At 35.5% G+C, this 22,149-nt stretch overlaps 1 protein-coding gene across 1 annotated transcript in view; it reads left to right on the top strand.

Moving 5' to 3' along the window:
- The window catches only part of LRBA (LPS responsive beige-like anchor protein), a 365,752-nt gene that overhangs the window by 44,406 nt on the left and 299,197 nt on the right, over positions 1-22,149 (top strand). Inside the window, exons 5-21 of the mRNA XM_053939908.1 lie at positions 1,107-1,228; positions 1,332-1,458; positions 2,237-2,356; positions 2,675-2,821; positions 3,628-3,825; positions 4,396-4,529; positions 5,788-5,896; positions 6,014-6,166; positions 6,767-6,935; positions 8,424-8,503; positions 9,830-9,892; positions 11,686-11,783; positions 13,986-14,078; positions 14,870-14,978; positions 15,514-15,595; positions 17,234-17,357; positions 17,607-17,799. Coding sequence (XP_053795883.1) covers positions 1,107-1,228; positions 1,332-1,458; positions 2,237-2,356; positions 2,675-2,821; positions 3,628-3,825; positions 4,396-4,529; positions 5,788-5,896; positions 6,014-6,166; positions 6,767-6,935; positions 8,424-8,503; positions 9,830-9,892; positions 11,686-11,783; positions 13,986-14,078; positions 14,870-14,978; positions 15,514-15,595; positions 17,234-17,357; positions 17,607-17,799 — 2,121 coding nt within the window. The remainder of the gene's footprint in view (positions 1-1,106; positions 1,229-1,331; positions 1,459-2,236; positions 2,357-2,674; positions 2,822-3,627; positions 3,826-4,395; positions 4,530-5,787; positions 5,897-6,013; positions 6,167-6,766; positions 6,936-8,423; positions 8,504-9,829; positions 9,893-11,685; positions 11,784-13,985; positions 14,079-14,869; positions 14,979-15,513; positions 15,596-17,233; positions 17,358-17,606; positions 17,800-22,149) is intronic.

The raw sequence follows: 22,149 nt of genomic DNA, 5'->3' as shown, positions 1-22,149 counted from the left end.
TTAACTTTTGTTAATTATGTTCATTGCTTAAACCATATTTTATGATATTGGGGTGCCTCAGTAAAACCTTTATGTAGGTATTTTTATACGTATATAAATGAAAAAGTTTAAGAAATGAAATACTTCTACTCTGTGATCCATTGTGAGTTAAGTCAAGTGATAATGCTACCAATTCCCAGGAACTGGGTGCAAAGACATGGAGGCTGGTTAGTTAGCTGATATACAGAAGGATTTATAGCATTTTGTGTGGACAGGAGTAGCTGAATGGAGCATGGGAACATAATAACAAGTCTGGAGACACTTGAATTCTTTGATGGTTTTTTTTTTTTTCATTGGTATTGATCATCTGGGTGGCATGATTGATCAGAGCTAATGGCAATCTTAATTGAAGTGTGTATTGCAAATTTGGGCTGCACACCAGCAGAAAGTTAACAGTAATGCTAAAAAACCCAACCAACTGAAAAACTCCAAAAAATAAATTCCAGCTGTTTCAAACAAAGGATTCTGCCACATGGTTTGTAACTCGAGTGCTTTGCACTAAAACCACAATGTTTGATACGAAGATTTTGCCTGGTGGAGATTGCATTGTGTTTCATTTGAGGAGGTTTGAAATTCTGTGTTATTCTCACTGGAAGCCTACTTAAATGTGAATTTCAGGAGAGAAAATAATTTATTAAATGAAATGTGGCCAGCTTTCCCTTTATGATCAGTTATTTTCCTGAATACCAACACTATGTGAAAATGGAACTGATTATTCTGTCAGATTACCATAAAACCAAACCAATCTGAATTTACATTTTGAGAAGCTGTTATTCCATAAGGCTTTTGCTAAAGCATTTAAATTTTGAAGCATAGGTTACTATTAATAATATTTTTTGAGGTGTAAAGGTCAGTTTATAAATATTTAGGTTAATTAAATATTGTAACAATCAAGTACAAAGAGAACAGAAGTTATGCCAGATTTTTTTTTTCTTAATTATAGAGGAACTGTATTCATTTGCAATGTGTCTCTGTTTATCAGCATATATTTGTAGAGTGTATCTTGAGCTGCACACTTCTACTGTTATGTTGATCTTTCTACATGAATGACTTCTTCCTTTCTTCAGGCTATTGCCTTACCTCCTATAGCCAAGTGGCCATACCAGAATGGATTTACTTTCCACACTTGGCTAAGAATGGATCCTGTAAATAATATTAATGTGGATAAGGATAAGCCTTATTTATATTGGTGAGTATTATGTAAAGCTGATATTGCTGATGTTCAGTTTCTATTAATTGTTCAATGATTTCTGCATCCATCTGTGTGTGCTGATTTTGTTCTGATTTGTCAGTTTTCGAACAAACAAAGGACTTGGCTATTCTGCTCACTTTGTTGGAAGCTGTTTGATTGTAACATCCATAAAATCAAAGGGAAAAGGTTTCCAGCACTGTGTAAAATTTGATTTCAAGCCACAAAAGGTGAGTAAAAATAATAAAATCTTTCAAACATGTTTCATGAGTCTAAAATGGGAGCCTGGGAGTCTATGTTGTAGTGGTTGATTAATCTCATCTTTCTGTAGAAAAACAGTTACACTGGAATGAGCAAAATAAATATGTGTTCTGAATTCTTAGTTCTTTTTAATTTTACAACTAAAACATGACTTGATTTTATTACTGGTGTTAAAGGCTGACTTGCCTATTAGGTAGTGTTATGTGATGTTGGATGTTCCCTTTTTGACTTAGATGTCCTGCTAATGTTTCTGGAACTTATGTAAACATCTTGTGGGAGAACAGGCCTCCTCAGGAATTCCTTATCAGTAATCCCTTGCTGTAAATATGGATTCTGTTTGTGATAATTTGACATGCACAGTCTTTGAGAGGCTTTAGTCTGAAGCTATCCTTGCTCTTTGGAATGGCATTTGTAGAAGTCCATCCTGCTAAGAGTAGCTCAGTTTAGAAATTATTTACAGAGTAGTTTCAGTGTAAATTTGGTTCAGCGTTGTCATAAAGATTTTTGGAGTTATATGCTATAAATACCTTTTAAGCTCCTGTGTGGAAAGAATGGCATATTATTCTTTGACACAGCAATGCAAGAAAACTCACCAGTGACTTATTAATCTTTTCTACTTAACATACATCTTTCAGTCTTAATTTAATTCACATAAAGAGTTGAATTTGTTCTTCCAAGCCCCACTTGAATGCTTAAGCTACTCCCAAGTGTTCATAGAGTTATATCAATTGTTTTTTTATTGTTTAGTGGTACATGGTGACTATAGTGCACATCTATAACCGCTGGAAGAACAGTGAACTCCGGTGTTATGTGAATGGGGAACTGGCATCTTATGGGGAAATAACATGGTTTGTCAACACCAGTGATGTGAGTAATCCCTGCACACTGTCTGCAGCTGAACATCTTAATGCATTACATAGATATTCTTTGCCATTTTATTAATAAACCTCCCCCATTTTATGCATTTTTAAAAATGTTGAAATAAAAATGGTAACTTTTTGGTAGAGAAATAAATTGTGGTTTTATGCATCTCAGAATTTAATACTTGTTTCTGCTGAGGCCCTTGTTTATGTAAAAATACTTGTTTATGTAAAAATATTCCCTGATGAAATGGATATTTTTTGCATGATTTGCTTGTGTAGCATGGATTAAACCCTGTTACTGGGTTCTGTTTTCTGTTTTCAGACATTTGACAAATGTTTCCTGGGTTCTTCAGAAACAGCAGATGCCAATCGAGTGTTTTGTGGGCAGATGACATCTGTTTACCTTTTTAGTGAGGCTCTCAATGCTGCTCAGATCTTTGCCATTTATCAGCTTGGCCTGGGATATAAGGTACCTTAGAATTGACTTTCCTAAGTTTAATTCTTTAGGTAGTTGTTAAGAATGTTGTGACATCTCTGTGTCATAAAAAATGATCTTACAGTGTAATATTTTTATTAAACTCTTCCGTGTTTCTTCTGTAAGCCTATGTGTTGCCTTAGAAGCTACAAGTAAGCATTAGTTCAGTTTCTTTGCTTCTCAGAATTTCCATGTTAGTGGTTGGGAGAGGGAGAACACAACTGTTATCTCTTACTGGGTTCACTTTTTCATTGAGGCTGAAAACTTTAGATCAGTTATGATGTTTTGTTTTAGAAATGTGGCTTTATAGTTTCTTGTGCTAATGGTTTTTTTTTAATGTGTGAAGTCAATGCTGAGGATTAGTTTTGTTGCAGTGATTTATTATTTGTTTATTCATAGCCTGAGGGGCACTAATTGAAGGCTGTTGTTCCCCAGCAGCTGTACAAACATATGCTAAAAAAGATGGTTCCTTTTCTATCTGCTCCTCTATTAGTTCCTTCTGAGTGAACATTGCTGACAGTCCTGCTTGTTTCCAGGCTGATGTGGTTCTTTTACATTACCCACCATCCTGGCAATGGCACTCTTCAGACACCAAAAGAATTCTGCCATTTTAATACTGTAAAATTGACTTTGAGTCTTATGAGTCTCTGGTTCTTATGAGAACCTTTCTTTATGAAGTACTACTTGATTAAAGAAGCAATCTTTTAATCATTTTTTGCAACAGTTGTTCTTATCTGTATCTTTAGTGTGCCTAATCTATTTTTTCTCCTTTCCTTCCTCAACCCTGCTTCCTAATCCAGGGAACATTCAAGTTCAAGGCAGAAAGTGATCTCTTCCTCGATGAACATCACAAATTGTTGCTGTATGATGGCAAACTCTCTAGTGCTATTGCATTTATGTACAATCCAAGGGCTACAGATGCACAGCTGTGTCTTGAGTCATCCCCTAAAGATAACCCTTCTATTTTTGTTCATTCACCACATGCCCTCATGCTGCAGGTAAATCAACATTGTCATAGATTTGGAGGGTGCAAATGATTTCTGTTTGAAAACCTAAAATCCAGTTTTATAGGGATTTTGATATGCAATTGCATATAGGTTGGGTTTTTTTGGGTTGGACCTACCGCTGTTTCTTGAACTAAAGAGGATGCAGAAGAATCCTAAGAAAAAAATTTATCCTATTAATAAATACAGAGGATGGGTTACATATGAAAAAAACCTCTTTCTTCCTTACTTCTGACATGTTCACTCCCCTACAGATGTTCCCTATCTCCCATCCTTTGTGCTGTTGATATGAAATCCTGTTCTTCCCTGTGCATTGAATACTACCTCCTGTATATTCACCTGAGGATCTGCACTGTAGATCTGTATCTAAAAGTATCTATATCTAAAGCAGTAGGTCAGGCATACTGGGCATTTAGTGTGACTGTGGCAGCCAGTTTGTTCTTGCTGTTTCTTTTTGTTTGGCAATAACACAGCTTTTATATTGAATAAATTAAAGGCTATGTTAACAAACTTTTTATCAGTGTCTGAAGGAGGTTTCAATATTTCTTGTTTCTTCTTTGCCAGGATGTGAAAGCAGTCTTGACGCACTCCATCCAAAGTGCCCTGCACTCCATTGGAGGAGTGCAGGTGCTTTTCCCTCTCTTTGCACAATTGGACTATAGGCAGTATTCCTCAGACCACATTGACACAACTGTTTGGTGAGTGCATGGACATGCAGTGTCCTGGGCTTTGTTCCTTTGAAGTAAAGGAAATTACCTATTGCTTTATCAAATGGCAGAGTAGTTTGCATTTTTTTGTGCAACAATGAATTATGTCTAACTACAGAAAGGTTACAGGCAGGACCTCAAAGTGATGTACTTGTTTGCACCATGTGTTCTGTGAAAGCTCCCAAAGAATCGAACTGTACACAAATTTTATAGTTAACAATTTTTTTTGTGTGTGTGTGTAGTAGAATTATGGGTAATTGTCTTGAGTTTATTCCTGTCATGAAGGGAATTCACTGGAGAAGGCTTGAAGAGAAACTTCAGGAATTCAGGAAGCTGAATTTTTCAGCTACGTGAAGTCATTCCTTGGAATTTTTCTTCGTTTTGTTTTAACCTTCAGATTTTTGGAAGATACTGTTACTTAGTGTTGCTACTAGGCTTTTCCTCTGGTTTGAGCTCTGTTTCAACTCCATCTAACTTCTGAACACCCAGACACAGAAGCTGGTGGAGCTCTAGAGTTCCTAAGTTAAAGAGCAGCAGTAAAAACAAAGGGATTCCTTTTTAGAATTCTGGTGTAATTTGCTGTGATTAATTGCATTTGTAGTTTCATGACTGTTTAAAGATGACCTGTATCCATATTGTTTCTTAGAAGGGATGGTCACAGTATTTGTTCAGCCCATCTGTTTGTATCTGGGTGTTTCCTGAGCTGGCTCAGACTTGGGCATTTATGTGATGAGTCAGGGATTTGATGCAGTTGCAAATTGGCCCAGCAATACAGGGGTTTTCAGCTCATTAAAGTCTTGATCCACAGGCAGTAGTGCCTTGACAGGAATATTACCTCTGGCAGCAGCACAACAGCAGAGCTGTGTCTAGAAAAATATTTGCTCATCTGATAGCTTAAGAAGTAGAATGGTAATTGTAACTGATCTTGCAGAAGTTTGTAGTTGAAACATGAAGCAGAGAGTAGTACAAACTTAACTGTTGCATTTTTGCAAGAATTCAGAAGGAATAATTTGCTTTTATATGGTTATCTCAGAGTCCAGAATTTCAGGTTAGAAAAGCATTAATAAAATAGACGTTTTTTGAAGCAAGCATTCAAAATTTAGTCTTGCTTTTTGTTTTAAAAGCTCTGTTTTACATAACAGAACATTTATATAACACGGATCTCAGGGTTGTGTGGTGGGAGCGTTAATTTGGAAATACTTTGTCTAACCCTTTAACATGTTTTTGTTTACTAAAACATGTTTTCCAGTTCTACTTTACTGGCATTCATCATGGAGTTGTTGAAGAACTCTATTGCTATGCAAGAACAGATGCTTTCCTGTAAAGGCTTCCTGGTGATAGGACACAGCCTAGAAAAGGTAAAGTAAATCTTCCTTGATGTCTTACATTAATGTTTAATTTTTTTTTTTTTTTTGAGTTAAATACTTTTCCTAGACTGTTGCAGGGCTCTCCTTAAGCAAAATCTTCTTTTGCAGTCTTCCAAAGCTCACGTTACCAGAGCTGTGCTAGAACTTTGCCTTGCCTTCTCGAAATACCTGAGCAATTTACACAATGGGGTGCCCCTGCTGAAGCAGCTGTGTGATCATGTTCTCCTGAATCCTGCAATATGGATTCATATCCCAGCACAGGTAAAATTGCTTATTCTTATCAATAAGGTATCTTACAGTGTATTGATTTGGGAGTGTTGAAACTAAGCCTTGACTCCAAAGAATTATGGGTTCCAGCTCTGCAACGGAAATCATCCAGGAATTGTCTTCAGGCTCTGCCTTGCTGCATATAATTGTCAAGTTTTGCAGACTTTCAGGGTTTTCTGGGATTTGGGAAACTTGCAGTGTTCTACAGAACAGAGTTGTGACTTTTGACCCAGACTGGGAAGGAAGTTTGGATGGGTTAGTTGGAAAAACTCAGCAATTTTTGAAGAGGAAATTATCTTGGTTGTCAGATTTTAAGTCTTGATATAAATTGAAAATGAATATTTTTGTTTTGGTGAATTTCTGGATTCTGACAGTGAACAACTTTGGTCAAAACTTTGCAGCTGAAAACTTCTTACCAGCACTGCACAATTTCAGAAATATAATTAAATTTTTCATCAGTTTTCAGAGGTTTTAAGACTAAACTATGCAGAGAAAATCTATTTAAGACATTTTGATAGATGAAACGTAAGAATTCAGTTGTCTGGCATGCTTTAATTCAGGTGTGATGATTTTTGTCCCTGACTTGTGGTGTAGGTTCAGCTGACCCTTTACACTTACCTGTCTACTGAGTTCATTGCCACTGTTAACATTTACGGAGCAATCCGGCGGGTTGGGACAGTTCTTTTGGTCATGCACACCCTCAAGTATTATTACTGGGTGGTGAACCCTCAGGATCGCAGTGGGATAACTCCCAAGGGCACAGGTATGTATATATGTATATATATATTGATTTTTATTCTCACAATCTGATGTTTGTTTTAAGAAAGTTTTATATACAATGTTTAGAATAGAACCATCAGTTCTTCAGAAGTAATTACCCTTCAGTGTGGTGGGTTCCCTGTAACAGTGTGAGTGGTCTGCTTTTGTCTTTGAAGGATTTGTTTTTTCACAATCTGTAGGAAACATTCTTTAGAAGTCATATCCTCTGTCATCAGACAGCTATGTAAACTGATACTAGACAGAGATGGTCAGAGAAATGGTAGGATGTTGGAACAGTAGAGCTGTGCTTGGCAATATGGTCTTTCTCTGTAATTTTTGGAATTTCAGAGGGAGAAGTAGGTGATGGGAGACAGCTAGATTTACTAGGAGTGAGTGCTCCCTAGATGAGTCTGACTTCCTGCCACCAACTTCACAAAATTACCAGCCCTGCCGTTAGAGGGCTGTAAGAATTGTTTTGTAGTATTTTTCATCCTTTAAGAAGCAAAGCATGCATGTTTTTTTTCCTTTATTTTTAGTCTCTTTTATTTTCCTTTATTTTTAGTCTCTTGTGGATTTTCTTAGTAACTCATTTATTGAGCCTGAGGCAAATGGATGAGTAGGACAGTCTTAGTAATGCAATTTAATGGCTTATTTTGACTAGGCTGGTTTATACTGAAAATAGCTGTTCTTAAACCAAATATGCCTGTGGGCCTATGCTTTATACAACCAGACTCATATGCTCACTTTCATTCTCTAGATGGTTTGCTTTTCTGTGATGATTAAGATCATGAGAACTGTGACCCTACAGGCAAATGTAAAAACTGTCTCCCAAAATGTATTTGCAGCACTTCATTTGATTTCTGTCCCAAAGCTTTTACTTGACTTTGACACTTGGTTGCACCTGTTTTTTTAACCTTGCCTCTCCTGGGAGCTACTGAGTGTTTGAGTATTTAAAATGTTTCTTTCAAAGTCTGTTTTGCGCAGAGACAGCAGAAGTCAGTCCTTTTTGACTTTGAGTTAAAAATTTAAGTAATGTCTTTCAAAGTACTCTTTATATGTGGCATTGTAAGATTGATTTTTGTGTATTTAGCCAGTGTATAATAATGGCATGTAGCGCTTGCTTTGAGCTATCACAGAACTTTAGAAAAACCTGTAAACTATAAATTTCAAAAATTTGAAATCTGGAAATTCTGACCTAAAGTTCTTGTATTAGTCTTATTCCTTGCATGAATTTAGTTCATGGCACTACAAGGAAACATTAAAATAATCAGAATTTAGATGAAGCCTTAGTGGAACCTCATTAATCAGACATTTTGCTAATAAGAATGATAAAACACAGTAGTGTTTTGTGGTCTGAAATAGAGGGTGGGAAGACTTAGAATTGTGCCTTCTTCAGCCAGAAAATGCCTTTTATTTTTCTTTTTGTGAAAATACTGTCTATGCTAATATCGACTGTCAATTTGTATTTTATATATCTACTTTTTTTTGGTAGATGGTCCACGGCCTACTCAGAAGGAGATTTTATCCCTGCGAGCATTTTTGTTGATGTTCATTAAACAGCTAGTCACAAAGGTAGGATAGCTTTAAATTACAGTAGAATGTTTGAGTTTCCTTTCATAAAGAAATGCCTAACATGCTTTAAACATGTTGAATTTTGTGATAGTAAATAAACAGAAAAGCCATGTAAGGTGCTTATTTTTGTTGTGGCTCTTGCCACGGACAGCAGTGCTAAGGATGCATTTTTCCCCCTTTTAAGCTGTTTAAAAGGGAAAGTTCTAAGCTGTTATTACCTTAGAAATGTTTACTGTTGGGGAAATAAGTATTTAAAGTGGTTTTTTTTTAAACACGAACAGTATCAGCTACATTGTAAGTGGCTGAAGACTAAATAGAAACATTTGATGCTATGTGCTGTGGGTCAGTGGGACAGAGGAGGATAAGAAAGACTGTATCAGTAAGTTTCAAAGCTGTTTCTTGGACATTAACGGAATATTGGAATTCAGCAGCTCTGTTGCTTATAGGCTCTTCATGAACTTTTCCTATCATAAGTTTTTGGTCTCTCTGCGTAACCCCTGCTCAGCAATAACAAAAATATCTCTATGTTATCAACACCATTTCCATTACAAATCCAAACCATAGCTGTGTGCTGTCTCCTGTAAATAAATTCTGCCCCAACCAAAATCAGCACAGCAGTAAATAGAACATCTGTCGAAAAAGATTGAGTTTGATCCTTTGGCAAGTTTTCTGTTTGCACGTAGTGGTGCAAAATCTTTTTGGGAAATGAAAGACTTGCCTTAAAAATAAAAGCCCCAGAAGTGAAGAAGTCTGCTTTTGCCTACCCTCATCCTGTTCTTAGAAACTGTTAGTTTTTATTTTATTTTCACAAAAAATACCTCAAGGCATATTGCTGGCATAGGTACAATAAATGATTGAGATTTCTTCAAAGTTAATAGCAACTGAAGATGGGCTCATCTAGTGGAAAACAAGAAGCAAACATGGATATGGGTATAGCTAAGAGGCTTATAATTAAACTTCCAGATCTGCTTTTGAATCCTTTATTTACCTCAATTTAATTATTCTGTTAACAGGAAGCTCAGTTCAAATTGACTGTATCAATTAACATGTATTACTCTAACAATTTCAAATACTATATTGCTGTTTATATTGTTTTTATGCCGGTGTTGAAATTGCTTTAAAACACTTTTATGGCATTCAGTGGCTCCTTTTGGGGGCAGGGCAGTTTCATACCTTGCAGCTATGAAGCTATTACAGGATCAAGTGAAAGCAAATTTGTTGTGTGGTACTTGCTTTGTGATATAAACATTTCTTGTAACAATGCTTTTTTTGGAAATGACATTCAATACTTGAAAGGTAATATTTAAAACCTGTTTGTTTTTAAAGGACTATGGAATAAAAGAAGATGAATTGCAGGCTATCCTCAATTACCTGCTTACTATACATGAGGTAATTTTTAATTTGGGGGATGTGTTTATGAAGAGTAGCATACTAGTGCTGTTTGTGACCAAATGTTTGAATAATTTCAAATATAACCTCCTTTATGCCACAAGATGGCTCTGCAGAGGAAGTAACAAACATTGTCCAATTCTTTAGAGTAGTGTGCTGATATGCCAATATTCTTGCAGTGATTTAAGCACTATGTTCAATGTTAGATTGAAGTTCATTAAGCCAGTAAGTCAAAATGGTTTCTTATGTTCTGCAAACCAATTTACCAAGCAGAAAAACAGATGGTGAGAATGACTTAAAAAAAAGTCAAAACCTTGTTTTAGGCTGCCTGAGTAATATTTTTTTGTTTTCTTTTTCCTCTCCTTTTTATTTTGCTTCTTAAATAAAGTAATAAAATTGAAAACATGCATTTAAAAAATAAAGATATATTTTAATGGCATCTAAGAGAAGCATATAAACTTAATTGGGAGAAAATGTTGGTTACCACTGATACATCTGCATCTTCATATTTTAGCACCAGGAAAAGGCACTTTATGCCAGATGCAACATCAAAGACAAGGGAAATGGGGACATAAATCTAACTGATCGCATCTCTGTAAGAGTGCTTGAAATGGGTAAAATAAGGAATTAATTGAACTTCATTTCAAGCAGTGTAGATTTTTTATTTTTAAAGAATTTTGCTTACACCTATATTTTCATTTTATTCTCTGTGCTGGTTACTACTACTTGGTAGTACCATAGTCAAGCATTTCTACTTTATGTGGAGAAGTAAATAATAAGACCCTTGGTACTATGTAAGAGTGAACTAAAATAACAGAAGTTTTATATAGCATTCAGATTAGGATGTGATGTTTTTAAGTATCTTAGCAGTTTGCAAAATCATGCATCAGAGATCCATGAATGCTGAATCCCACAATCTAACTGTGAATTCAAAAAACATCAACAAAAAAAGTAAAATTTAGCCTTCTCATATGGCTAAATAGTGATAGCACCTGTAATGTCAGCTGTTAATATCAAGTGAATACAATTGTTCAGGAGGATGTAAAACTGATTTTCTAATCAAGTATTAGAGTATTTGTTCAAAATACTCCAGAGTAAAGAATCAGAGTATTTGTTCAAAAGTGTTGGTCAGGGTTTTATTTGTGGGCTCTTTTTGTTTTAAAAGAAACCTTTATTTTAATACTACAGAGTATGGGAAAAGACAGTTGCATTTTGTTATTTCTTAGGTTATTTTTAGTTACAATTAATTTGGAACAAATTAATGAACTGTAGCTTAGAGTGCTTTAAATTAAAAGTATGGAAAAATTTACTAAGTGGCTTGAATTACCCATTTAAAATATTGTCTGTGGCAGGTGGTAGTATTTTTTTCCTCATGGTTTGAACATTTCTGAGTAGAAACTTTTCATTAAACACCACTCTATGCCCCAGAAAATGTGCAGCAGTTTATTTGTAGCTCCTGTGCAGGATAGGATTGGGAAATACACACGCAAACAGAGGAGCATGTGTGTGGAAGGAAGGAACATGGTCTAAATTTCCATTGCCTGTTAAATCCTTACATCCCAGACACCAATATATCACTTTGCACCCTAAACAATTAAGTATATTTTTGGTAATGTTTTCTTCTGCACTTGCCTTTAGAGCTACAGTTCTTTTGATCCTGGCCAAAGTGATTTGGTCCTTAGTTTATTATTAATCTCCCCATACTTTTGAAATATTTTGTAGTGGTTCTTTTAGCCAAAACAATGTTCCAGTATATGTGTTATGAATTAAAATTTGTAAATTTTATCCAACAGGATGACAATCTGATGGATGTCTTGCAGTTGCTGGTTGCTCTGATGTCAGAGCATCCTGGTTCTATGATCCCTGCATTTGATCAGAGGAATGGATTACAGTAAGTTTGAGTTTTCTGAGTGGGAAAAAGGAAACGGTGTTTTGACCATACTGTTGCTTGCAAGAATCCCCATGAAATCGGAATGGTTCTCATCAGTGTGTGTGTTGCAATCATAGACTCCTCATCTTGGGAGATTTTTGGGTCCAGGTGTTCACTTTGACAAGAGGTGCTGTTGGATTTATTATCAATCAGGTGTTTTTTTTAATGTTTCCAAGCTGTCAGTCACACTTAAACAGGGAGTGATCCATTTCAGTCTGTGAATTGATGTCTTCATCTACTGGTGCTCTATCTTCAGCCCCCCATTCTTACAGATGTGTTGGAACTGCAAGGGAGCTGACAAACATTGATTCAGATGTCTTCTGGTCCTTGTTAGTTTTCTTCCCTTTTTTTTCTCCTGTGGGACTTTTCCAGAAAAACTTTTTATTTGTTTAAAAGTAGCACTTTGTGCTATGCACTATTTGGAATCTTTTTCCCAACAAACAGACAAAAAAGTGTTTAATGCTGTCTTGAGAGAAAAGTAGGGGAAGTAGCAAATTCTACTTGTACAAGTAGAAAATCTGCTAGAGGAGTTAAGTTATGACTCTTTTTGTCTTGTGGCTCTCAGAGGGTGGTCACGGCATTGAATTTTTCTAATTTAACAGGAACCTGCCTGAACATAGTGGGGAAGAAATTGGTATAGGCAAGCAAATGTAAGAACAGTTCATAGAAGGATATGAGGAATAGTAATTCTCTCACTGTTTAAATGCAGAGTCTCATTTCATACATTTAGTTGCACCTATTGGTTAATCCCGGTTTATATATATTTTTTTCCAGTTGCCCTTTCTCAAGAGACTGCATTTAGGCATGTTTCTAATTGTTTTCTCCCCTTTTAGTGCTAGACTGATTTTTATTTTTCTTGCTGCCCATTTTCATCAGATTTTATTTCATTTATATGGTAATGTATTACGTATGGGAAATAAATAAAAATCTCTAAATACTAAAGTATTTGAATGTCAGGTTGGGTCTCCAATGCAGTACATTTGGTGTTATTTAACAGCTAGCAGTAGGTGTTTTTTGTTTTTTTTTTTGTTAACAAGTGTATGAGCAAGTCAGCATGAATAGTGAGTCCACAGTGAGAAATCACTTTGTTTTCCTGCCTCAGTTGTTACACTTCTTGCTCTGGTATTGTCTCCAGTCACTTAATGGATTGTTTGTATGCTTCTTGATACATATACTTTTTGCAATTAAGGCATGATAATCTTGAAATTTAAAAATAATTTTCAAAAACTTTGTAAATATTTGGAGTTCTCTTAAAATTAAAAATGTTAAAGTAACCAATCTAGTGGAAAAAATAAAAAAAAAAAAGAAAGGAAATGCTTTTCCCCTATACATTTAGGAAACCCTGATAGTGTTCTGTAAAGAAAAGCAGAGAAATGGATTTTATTGCTTGAATGGCCAGTGCATCATAAGTTTGCTTATTTCTTTCCTTCTGTAGTTTCTGTGGTTGCAGCATTCTCCAGGATAAATTATTTGTTATACATATCTGGTTTTTAAACACCCTTAGGTTTTACCTTTAATTCTGGTATAGAACTAATTTTTTTTTTTTTTTTGGTCTTAGTTCAGGTGTCCTGAGACTTATTTTTGGGTATATAAAAATAAAAGTACATAACTACTGATGAGTGCTCAGTTATATATAGATAAGGCCTAAAACCTTAAAGTCCTTTGAACTCTTTAAAACTTGCAGGTCTAAAATGCCATGCTGTAACATGGAATAGTTTTGGAAAGGCTCTCCAAAATTGTTTAAATGAGGTAGGCTTTTGCCTTCCCCCTAGTGAAATGATCCAAATTTCTTAAAAAATTTTATCTTATTTATAGTAAAGGATAAGTACTGTCCCTTCTGTTCCAATATGATTTCATTGAACATTTGGAAATTAATATTTTCCTTTTTCAAAGAGAGCTTAGTAGTCTATGTAGATAAGTAAAATCATATTTCACAGATTTAAAGATCTGTTGAATACTATGAACCACAGTCCAACTAGAATCAGATAGTGATGTGGCCCTAAGCCCTTGACTGTCTGAGAAGTAAGTGATTAAAGAAATTGGATGTAACTGATACATGCATTTAGATATCTTAAGTTTTTTTATGGGAGGTTTACAAGGACCAAAAACCTACATTTGTTATTCTTCACATTGACAGAAGACTAATGTGTTTTCTCCACTTAGGGTTGTCTACAAGCTTTTAGCATCACAAAGTGAAGGCATCAGGGTCCAAGCTCTGAAAGTGATGGGATATTTCTTAAAGCATCTTTCTCCAAAGTAAGTACTGATTTGGGTCTTAAAACTAATCCTCCCAAGAAAGGAAGGAGTAAAGGTAGGTTGTGACACAGACATTTTATTTGTTACTTTGGGTATAAATTATTGGGTGTATATACACACATTTGTGTGTAAAGGGGAAAAAGCTATAATGGAGGTTAATCACTAAATAGGCTTCACTGAATAGGAGCTACTCTTCTTCAACTACCCCTCAGTCTATTTGTCACAAATTTATTTTTAATACGGTGGAATTGCTTGTTGCTGGCAGCTAGTGTTCAGGCATTATCACTTCCTTATCAAGCTGATTGAATAGTTACTTGCAGTATGGCCTCCTTCTTTTTAAAGTGACCCTTTGCCAGTGAAATCAATAGCAAGAATTAGACTGGTGAGGTGGAACCCCATGTTACTGAGAATTAGATTTAATATATCTCAGATCGACTGTGATAGTAGATAACTATTGAGATTGCTGCCCATGGTTGCATTTTTGAGTGAAATGAGGGCAAAGGTGTGCTTTCCTCAGTGTTTATCCAGAAATCCCCAAGGCTGTGTTTCAGCTTTTTGGGCCCCTGGGTGAGTGGACCTCATTTATGGAAGAAAGGTGTCTGCCTTCAGGGAATGATTCATCCTTTGAGAATCTGAACACTTTTCCTTCACCAAAAGTGAAAGACTTAAGGAACAAACAAAAAAAAAATATTACCAGTGATTTTGTATTTCTTGAGGCACACATTTTAAATTTTTTTTTTTCCCTAAAGCAAATGGAATGCATTTTGTTTAATCTTTCTCTACCATTTTAGGAGAAAAGCTGAAGTCATGCTTGGACATGGATTGTTCTCTTTGTTGGCTGAAAGGCTGATGCTTCAGACAAGCTTATTCACCATGACCACATACAATGTCCTGTTTGAGGTAGTCATGCACTGTAGTTAGGATCCAATCTTTCTAATTACTTGTAAGACATTGTTAGAAAATTGCTTACATATTTGTGCTGATATATTCCAGATGACATTAAACCTTAGTGTGATGCAGCTGAATGCTGCTTTTTTTGCCCCTGAAAGCTCACTACTTTGGATTTATCCCCTCCTTAACTTGGTTATGCTCATTATGAACAATTCTGGATAATGAGTAACCTGTATGTCTGAACCAGATGCTCATGTAGTTGTGGCATTTTATTATAGCAATGATCTTGCCTTAGGATAATTGCTTTGCTTAGATTCACATTCATCTTCCAGTGTACTTTAAATAACAGTATGCACTTAAGAGAGAAATAAAAGGATAAAGTAGTGTATAGAGTTTTAGAAACAGGATGAAATAAATTATCAAGAAAGTTAGTGGGGATTTTTTTGGATGATTTTTAGAATGATGGTGATTGTGCTGCATCCAACTATTTTTCAGTAAGCTGTCTTCATGTACATTGATATGGCATCTTCTTCTTTCTTGCTAGATTCTGACTGAACAAATTTGCACTCAAGTAATACATAAACAACATCCTGACCCAGATTCAACGGTGAAGATACAAAATCCTCGTAAGAATGATACACATTTTTAAGTGCTACTTTAAGAAAAGTCTGCTTTGAAAGAATCCCACCAATGAACAAGCTTATTAATTACATTTACCAGCCTCCTAATCTCAGTTTTACATTTTTTTTCACTCTAAAAGGCAGATAACTTTTATTTAGTTGGAGTTATGTACACAGTATGTCTCTATAGCTTTTTGAAAGACATTTTATGTGTCTGTAGTTCATAACTCACCTTTTTTTTGGCTGTGCAGTCACATTATGAAATGGTTTTTCAAGACTTGTATGCACAGGATACTTTGATTTAATACATGTTAAGAGTCCAGCAAAATTCTTAATGCATTATTTAGTGATGTCAGACTAAATTGCCTAAAATATGGAAACACCTTTCATCTTAAATTACATTCAGTATGACAGTGCTAGATGGGAAATAGGAGAAATGTATCTGCTCACTGTTTTGGTATAGCTTACTTTATTGGAAATATCTTGATATGAAACTTTAGATGTCTTTTGAACTGAGAGAAAATACTGATCTCCTTTCCTGAATTATATACATTATTAATGTGCTCTGTACATAATACAATGGACTTATGATAGCTTTGGGAGTTAACTTTTTTTCCGGAGAAATAACAGATTTTTCGCTTTCGTAGCTGCTTTGTCACAGGTCACAGTTGTAGATTTACTTCAGGTGGAAAGTTGGGGAAGAGAAAAGAAAGCAAAGCAGATCTGGAGGAAAGAAATCTGGTTGCATTATGCCATTTTCCTTCTGGTAAATTCGTATGAGTCAGATGTTAGCATGTTTCTGTTGCTTTTTCCTAAGATTTTTGGAGTTGACAGTCACTACTCTGGTCAGTATAGACTATATAGGGACTGAGTTGATTCTAAAATTATGTAGGTCTGGTAGGAAGAGTGACTTCTAGAGTCCCTTTTTTAGATCATTGCTGTTATCAAATAAGGAATTTCTCTTTAAAGAAGATGTACAAGATGAACTGCAACTATCACAATGACTGTGTTCAGATTACACCCTAATTCATTTACAAAGTTGACTTCTTTTAAACTAACAAGAAAAGTCACTGCCCCTCTGCTTCAAAAAGTGTGATGTACCCTGAATTTTGACCTCCTAAAAATACAGAAAACATTGTGATCATAAGAGATAAAATTTTATATTAGGAATGTTTTTTTTTATAACAGAAACTGGTAAGTTTAATTGGAAGTTGGTCACATTCTTTCAAAATTCAGTATTGTTAAAGTAGAGCAAAATCTCATAAGGTAGAGCATTTTTCTCATATATTGGTTTTCTAAAGGATGCTTTTTTATGTGACCCTCATGTAAAAATTATTCTGAGAGATTCTGATAGATTCTAAGTTGTCATGCAGTAATATTTGTGTTCCTTAAACGTGATAATTCAATGAATTCCATTTTCTTTAGAGGCATGCAAATCCCCCTGATGGGTGGCTAGGTTTGAAAAGTATTGGAAGAAGGGATTTGTTTTACTTAAGCCTTCTTCTCTAATAGAGATATGCTTTTTCTCAGCATAAAACTTTTTTATGTGGTGTCACTTTCCTTGTACAAACACTGTTGAAAGAGGCCTTTTGTTTTATGCTGTGCTTAGTCCTAATATTTTGTTACTCATTAACTGTTTTACAGAGATTTTGAAGGTTATTGCAATCCTGATCCGTAATTCTCCACAGTGTCCAGAAACTCTGGAGGTCCGGCGAGCCTTTCTCTCAGATATGATTAAACTATTTAATAACAGCAGAGAAAACAGGAGGTAAGATGGCTTGCTCTATGCACAAGTATAGAAAATAAAGTCTCCTGGTAAATTAAACTCATGAGGGCAGATACAGCTTCATTGCTGTTTCAGCAAATTCTGTACTCTAGCAAAGTCTTCAGTATGAAAAATTAAAGAAGCTTGCATGTAGCAATTTTTTAAAGCATGTTGGATTCTTGACTTAGCTGTTGTATATATTTCTAAGATACATTTTATAATATGATTCAATAGCATGTTTGTGTTTTGCAGGAGTTTGTTGCAGTGCTCTGTCTGGCAGGAGTGGATGCTTTCCCTTTGTTGTTTTAATCCAAAGACTTCTGAGGAGCAGAAGATAACTGAGATGGTGTACACCATATTCCGTATTTTGCTGTACCATGCAATAAAATATGAGTGGGGTGGCTGGCGTGTATGGGTGGATACACTGTCAATCACACATTCAAAGGTGAGATTAATCAAATTTTAGGAGCATTTCCGAAAAATGTTGGTGCTGGTCTTGCTTTTTAGTAACAGCAGGAACACAAGGTGGCGCACCATAGCTATTCATCAACAGAAATACCTTTTAGTAACATCAAAAGGCTGTAAAACAAATGAGGAAAAAAGCAAAGAAATCCAAGTTAAGGCAGATGCTTCTGCTGTTAAACTGTCATGGAATATGGGGTGAGAGTGAAAATCCATGCAGCATGAATGAGACTATTACCCTTTGTTTTTGTTCTGTCTGAATTTTGTTGTTACAACCAGAGTTACATCATAAAAGTTATTAGTGGTTCTCTGAATGAGGCACAGTAGTACAAAAGGTATTTTATACTGCCTTATTCTAAACATAGGAGTGAGGCCAGTGTGGGCCTCAGAATTATTCTAGTTATCAGAATATTTACTTAAAATGAATTAAATGATAAATTACCTATTTCTAAATGTGTGCAACTTAGCAGTGTGAAAAAGGACATCTGTGAATCCAAAAGATCACTTTATGATACTAAGGAATTGTTGGCATTTCTGAGGTCTTGGATTTTAAACAAATTTTTTTCTTAGAAAAGGTCAGTCTCTGCAGACAGCAAGAACCTTGTTATTTTGCAGCTCTGTTTATTGCATTCAGAGGCCCATAGTGCATTCTTGGGCTATGGGGAGACAATTGTAGAAATCTATGTAATAAAAATGGGTGAAATAACTTTACTAAACAGTCACGTAGCTAAGTGGAATTCCTGTGCAAAGTGCCCAGGGCCACATTTTAACCCTTACAGAGATCACATTTTTGGTGTCGGACCAATCTTAATACGCTTTTTTGTCGGCTTTTCAGTCTTCAAAAACCAGTTTCCTCTCTTTGCCCCAAGATGCAGAGGGCACGGGTGAATTGTACAATGGCAAGCTGGAACCAGAGTAAAGATCCCTAATATGCTTTTATATAAAACTGGCATAATTTAGTATGTGTATGGTTGCTGGGAATCACTGGGAATTGTCCCTGGGGAAAGATGGAGAGGTGAATAAAGGAAGACCACCTTTTAAACTCTTAGTCAGAGCTTTGGTGTCTTGAATTTAGAAATCAGCTAGCACATTATCTTATAATCTGTAGTTCTATTCCTAGACTCCTTTTGTAAGATAATGTAATGTCAGAAATCTCATTGAAACAACATCTATGTCAGAAAGGTTATATGGATTTTTGGTCATTCTTTTCAGTGACTTAATGTGGCTAATCAATGGTGTAGAGTTCCTAGAGAAAAAAAACCAAGATTTTATTGTGATGCTGTGGCCAAATGTCAAGAACAAAACCCTGCAGTTTTAGAAAAGACCAAAAAGTAGATAGATATAGATAATGTTGGTCTGGTTTATTAATTTGTATTTTAAGGGCTGCATATTTTTGTGAAATGCCATAGTGAATGAGAAGATACTTCAGTCTGTGTTTCTCATTTTGGTTCCTGGCATGCTGTGATAGGGAGGTGTCCTTGGTTGTAGGATGAGTAACTCCCTGTAAGTTTTCCCAAGTCTAATTTTGTTGACTTCCTGGTCAATGTATAATATCTGTCTGTTCTTCCAGCCCATTTCAGAAGAAGTTGAATGATCACAAGCTTGAAAGTGTGTGAGTGTGGGCAGGGTGTGGTGGTCGAATATTGAACGACTCATAAAGGAAGTCAGTTTTTTTGGACATCAGTACTAATACTAGTTCCAGAAGCCTAAATGAGAATGTTTAAACAGCAAAAGCAGCCAGAAACTAACTTGACAATATTGATATGAATGATGGTGCCATTATCAAGATTTTAAAATTTCACCTTTATTATGCACTTTTCATTTGAACTTCTTTTGTAATACATACAATTCATACAACTAGCGATGTAAAACTAGATGATTCTTCAGAGCTGCCTCTTAATTACATAAACATAAATTAGGATAAGTCACAAAAAAGCTCTTGAAAAATGTCCTTATAAACAGATAATTATAATGATTTTTTAATCCTGTTAATTTTACTTATTTTAAATAGTCTTGTATCCTGTTTTACCACTATTGAGATTCATAGAGATTCACACATAACCTGGTGTAGACATAATTCAGTGGGCAAATTGTTCAATGCTAAGTGCATCTCAGATGTTTTTGATTTCTAGCATGCTTTCAAAGTAATGTGGGAATTATGGGAACAAAAATATTTCCTTAACATTGCTAGGAGAATAACCAGTTTGGATTTTTCCTATTTCATCTCTAATTGTACTGGGTTACTACTTATTTTTCCTTTTTACAACCCTCTGTGCCGTTTGTGCCACTAATTTATAACACCATTCTATGATAAAGAACAAGTACATAAAGGACCAGTGTTACACAATTGGATAGGTTTTGCAGAGCTACACATCAAGATACATGCAGCTGCTATAAAAAGCCAAAGAAACTCAATTGCAATTTTATTGTCCAGTTTGATAGATTTCCTGCCACCTTTGTAGCAGGGAAGCTGTTTGTCACTGTAACCCTCTCCTCCAACAGCTGCACAGCATTTTATAAGCAGCAGTGGCTTTTCCAGCGTAATTGCACTGCATTGGTTTCCTTGCACTCAGAATTTAGAAGGTGTGTACGTGTGTGCAACCTTTTAAAAGCCAAATTTCTTAGTATTACTCATGTATTTTGTTAATTTCTGTATTATTTTTGATGCTTTCCAGATATTAAACCATTAAACAAAGGTGTTTAATCTGTTGCTTCTAGTTCAATGAAAATATTATTGGAAAAATTAAATCACAGCTCCAGTTTCTTCTGACTGGCCAGTGTTGAATTTATGAAAGCATCCAAGAACTTCTGTTTTTTAAACATTGCAACCATGCTAACTCAGTCTTAGATTTTTATCTGTCTAGTACTGTTACTTTTTACAAAGGACCAATGATTAATAATAGGAAGGGTTAATAATAGGAAACAAGTAAAGGGTGGTGGGCAAGTTCCCTTTTTAACCTTTCAGTTTCCCCAGGTTTTAAAAGAATAAAATTATTTATACAGTGCAATACACTTCTAAATTATCTGAATGTTTTAGACTGGGAAGACTAACATCTGCTTATTTCAGGCCCTTAAATATATTTTACTACTTAAAAGTTGATTCATGTTGCCTTTCTGTTAAAGAAAATATATTCAGGTGAAGAATGATATTTGTTTTTAGTTTTTAGTAGCTCAAGAAATTTTCAGTGAGTAAGACTCAGAGATGTTAATATGTGTAAGCTGCAGTTCTGTTTCTGTTTAAGTGGCAGAATTTTATTCATTGATCTGAATGAGAAGTAAAATTTTAAAATGTTAATAGTGGGACCTTACAGTACGGTCTATTTCTAACTAATTGTCAGTTTTCAGTCTAAAGTACACTTGTAATAAACATTGTGACTGTTAAGTAAATTTGCATATTCTTTTGTGCCCTGCTTGTTTAATTTAAGGGAGGAGAAAAAAAACCCAGAGCATTTATGTGTACTATGTTTGCCAGGTTTTCATCACTCCCCGATGAGGGAAAACTAGCAAAAGCTGCAGAGATTGGGTGGTGGAGGAGTTAATATGTGGTGGCAATTCAAAAACTAATTTGCAGAGAAGTGAACGTGGCTCAGTTTTAGAGGGTAGGAGGCCATTGGAATCTGGAGTCCAAATCCTGTTGGCATCCAGGATTTGCTAAGGATGCTTTTATCTGTTTTTTATCCCTGTCATGAGGGCAGGAGAGTCTCCCACAGCAGAGTTCTTCAGCTCCAGGGAAATTTGAAGGCTTCAGGTGTTCTTCAGTCCTCTGCAAAGTGTATCTGCATTGCCCTGAGGGGAAGCAGAGGTACCTGGCTCAGAGGGTCATTGTACCACTGACTGTTTTTGGTTGTCACTTGTGCAATGCCTGATATGTCAATGAAACAAAGCTGGGAGTACCCTTGAAATCATTCAATATTATGTTCATTCTAATGGTGTAAATAGTTATTTTTAATAAATATTACTTATTCTACATAGACATTTTTCTCAGCTTGTCACCTGAGTTATGGAGAGCAGAAGGAATTGGAGACTGAAATGTGCAGCCTCCTTTAGAGCTGTGCACCCCCCAGATGTGTTGTGATGATGCAGTCCCTCACCTTTATGAGGTGTTCCCTTTTTATAGCTTCTTTTGTAGTAGATGTGTGGGAAGGGTTTACTAATCAATGGCTGGAGGGAGAAGAAAGTATTTTCATTGTTCACCAGGTAGAGATGTGTACCAGTGATGGTCTCTTACACATGCAGTGTGTATGGTTAATGGGGTCCTCCATCTCGTTATTCACTTGGTTTGAGGGAGTGCAATGTCATGAATAAAGCTTCAGGATGCTAACATTTGACTAAT

The sequence above is a fragment of the Vidua chalybeata genome, chromosome 4 (assembly GCF_026979565.1).
Source record: "Vidua chalybeata isolate OUT-0048 chromosome 4, bVidCha1 merged haplotype, whole genome shotgun sequence".
NCBI lineage: Eukaryota > Metazoa > Chordata > Aves > Passeriformes > Viduidae > Vidua > Vidua chalybeata.
This window is presented reverse-complemented; position numbering and strand designations above follow the sequence as displayed.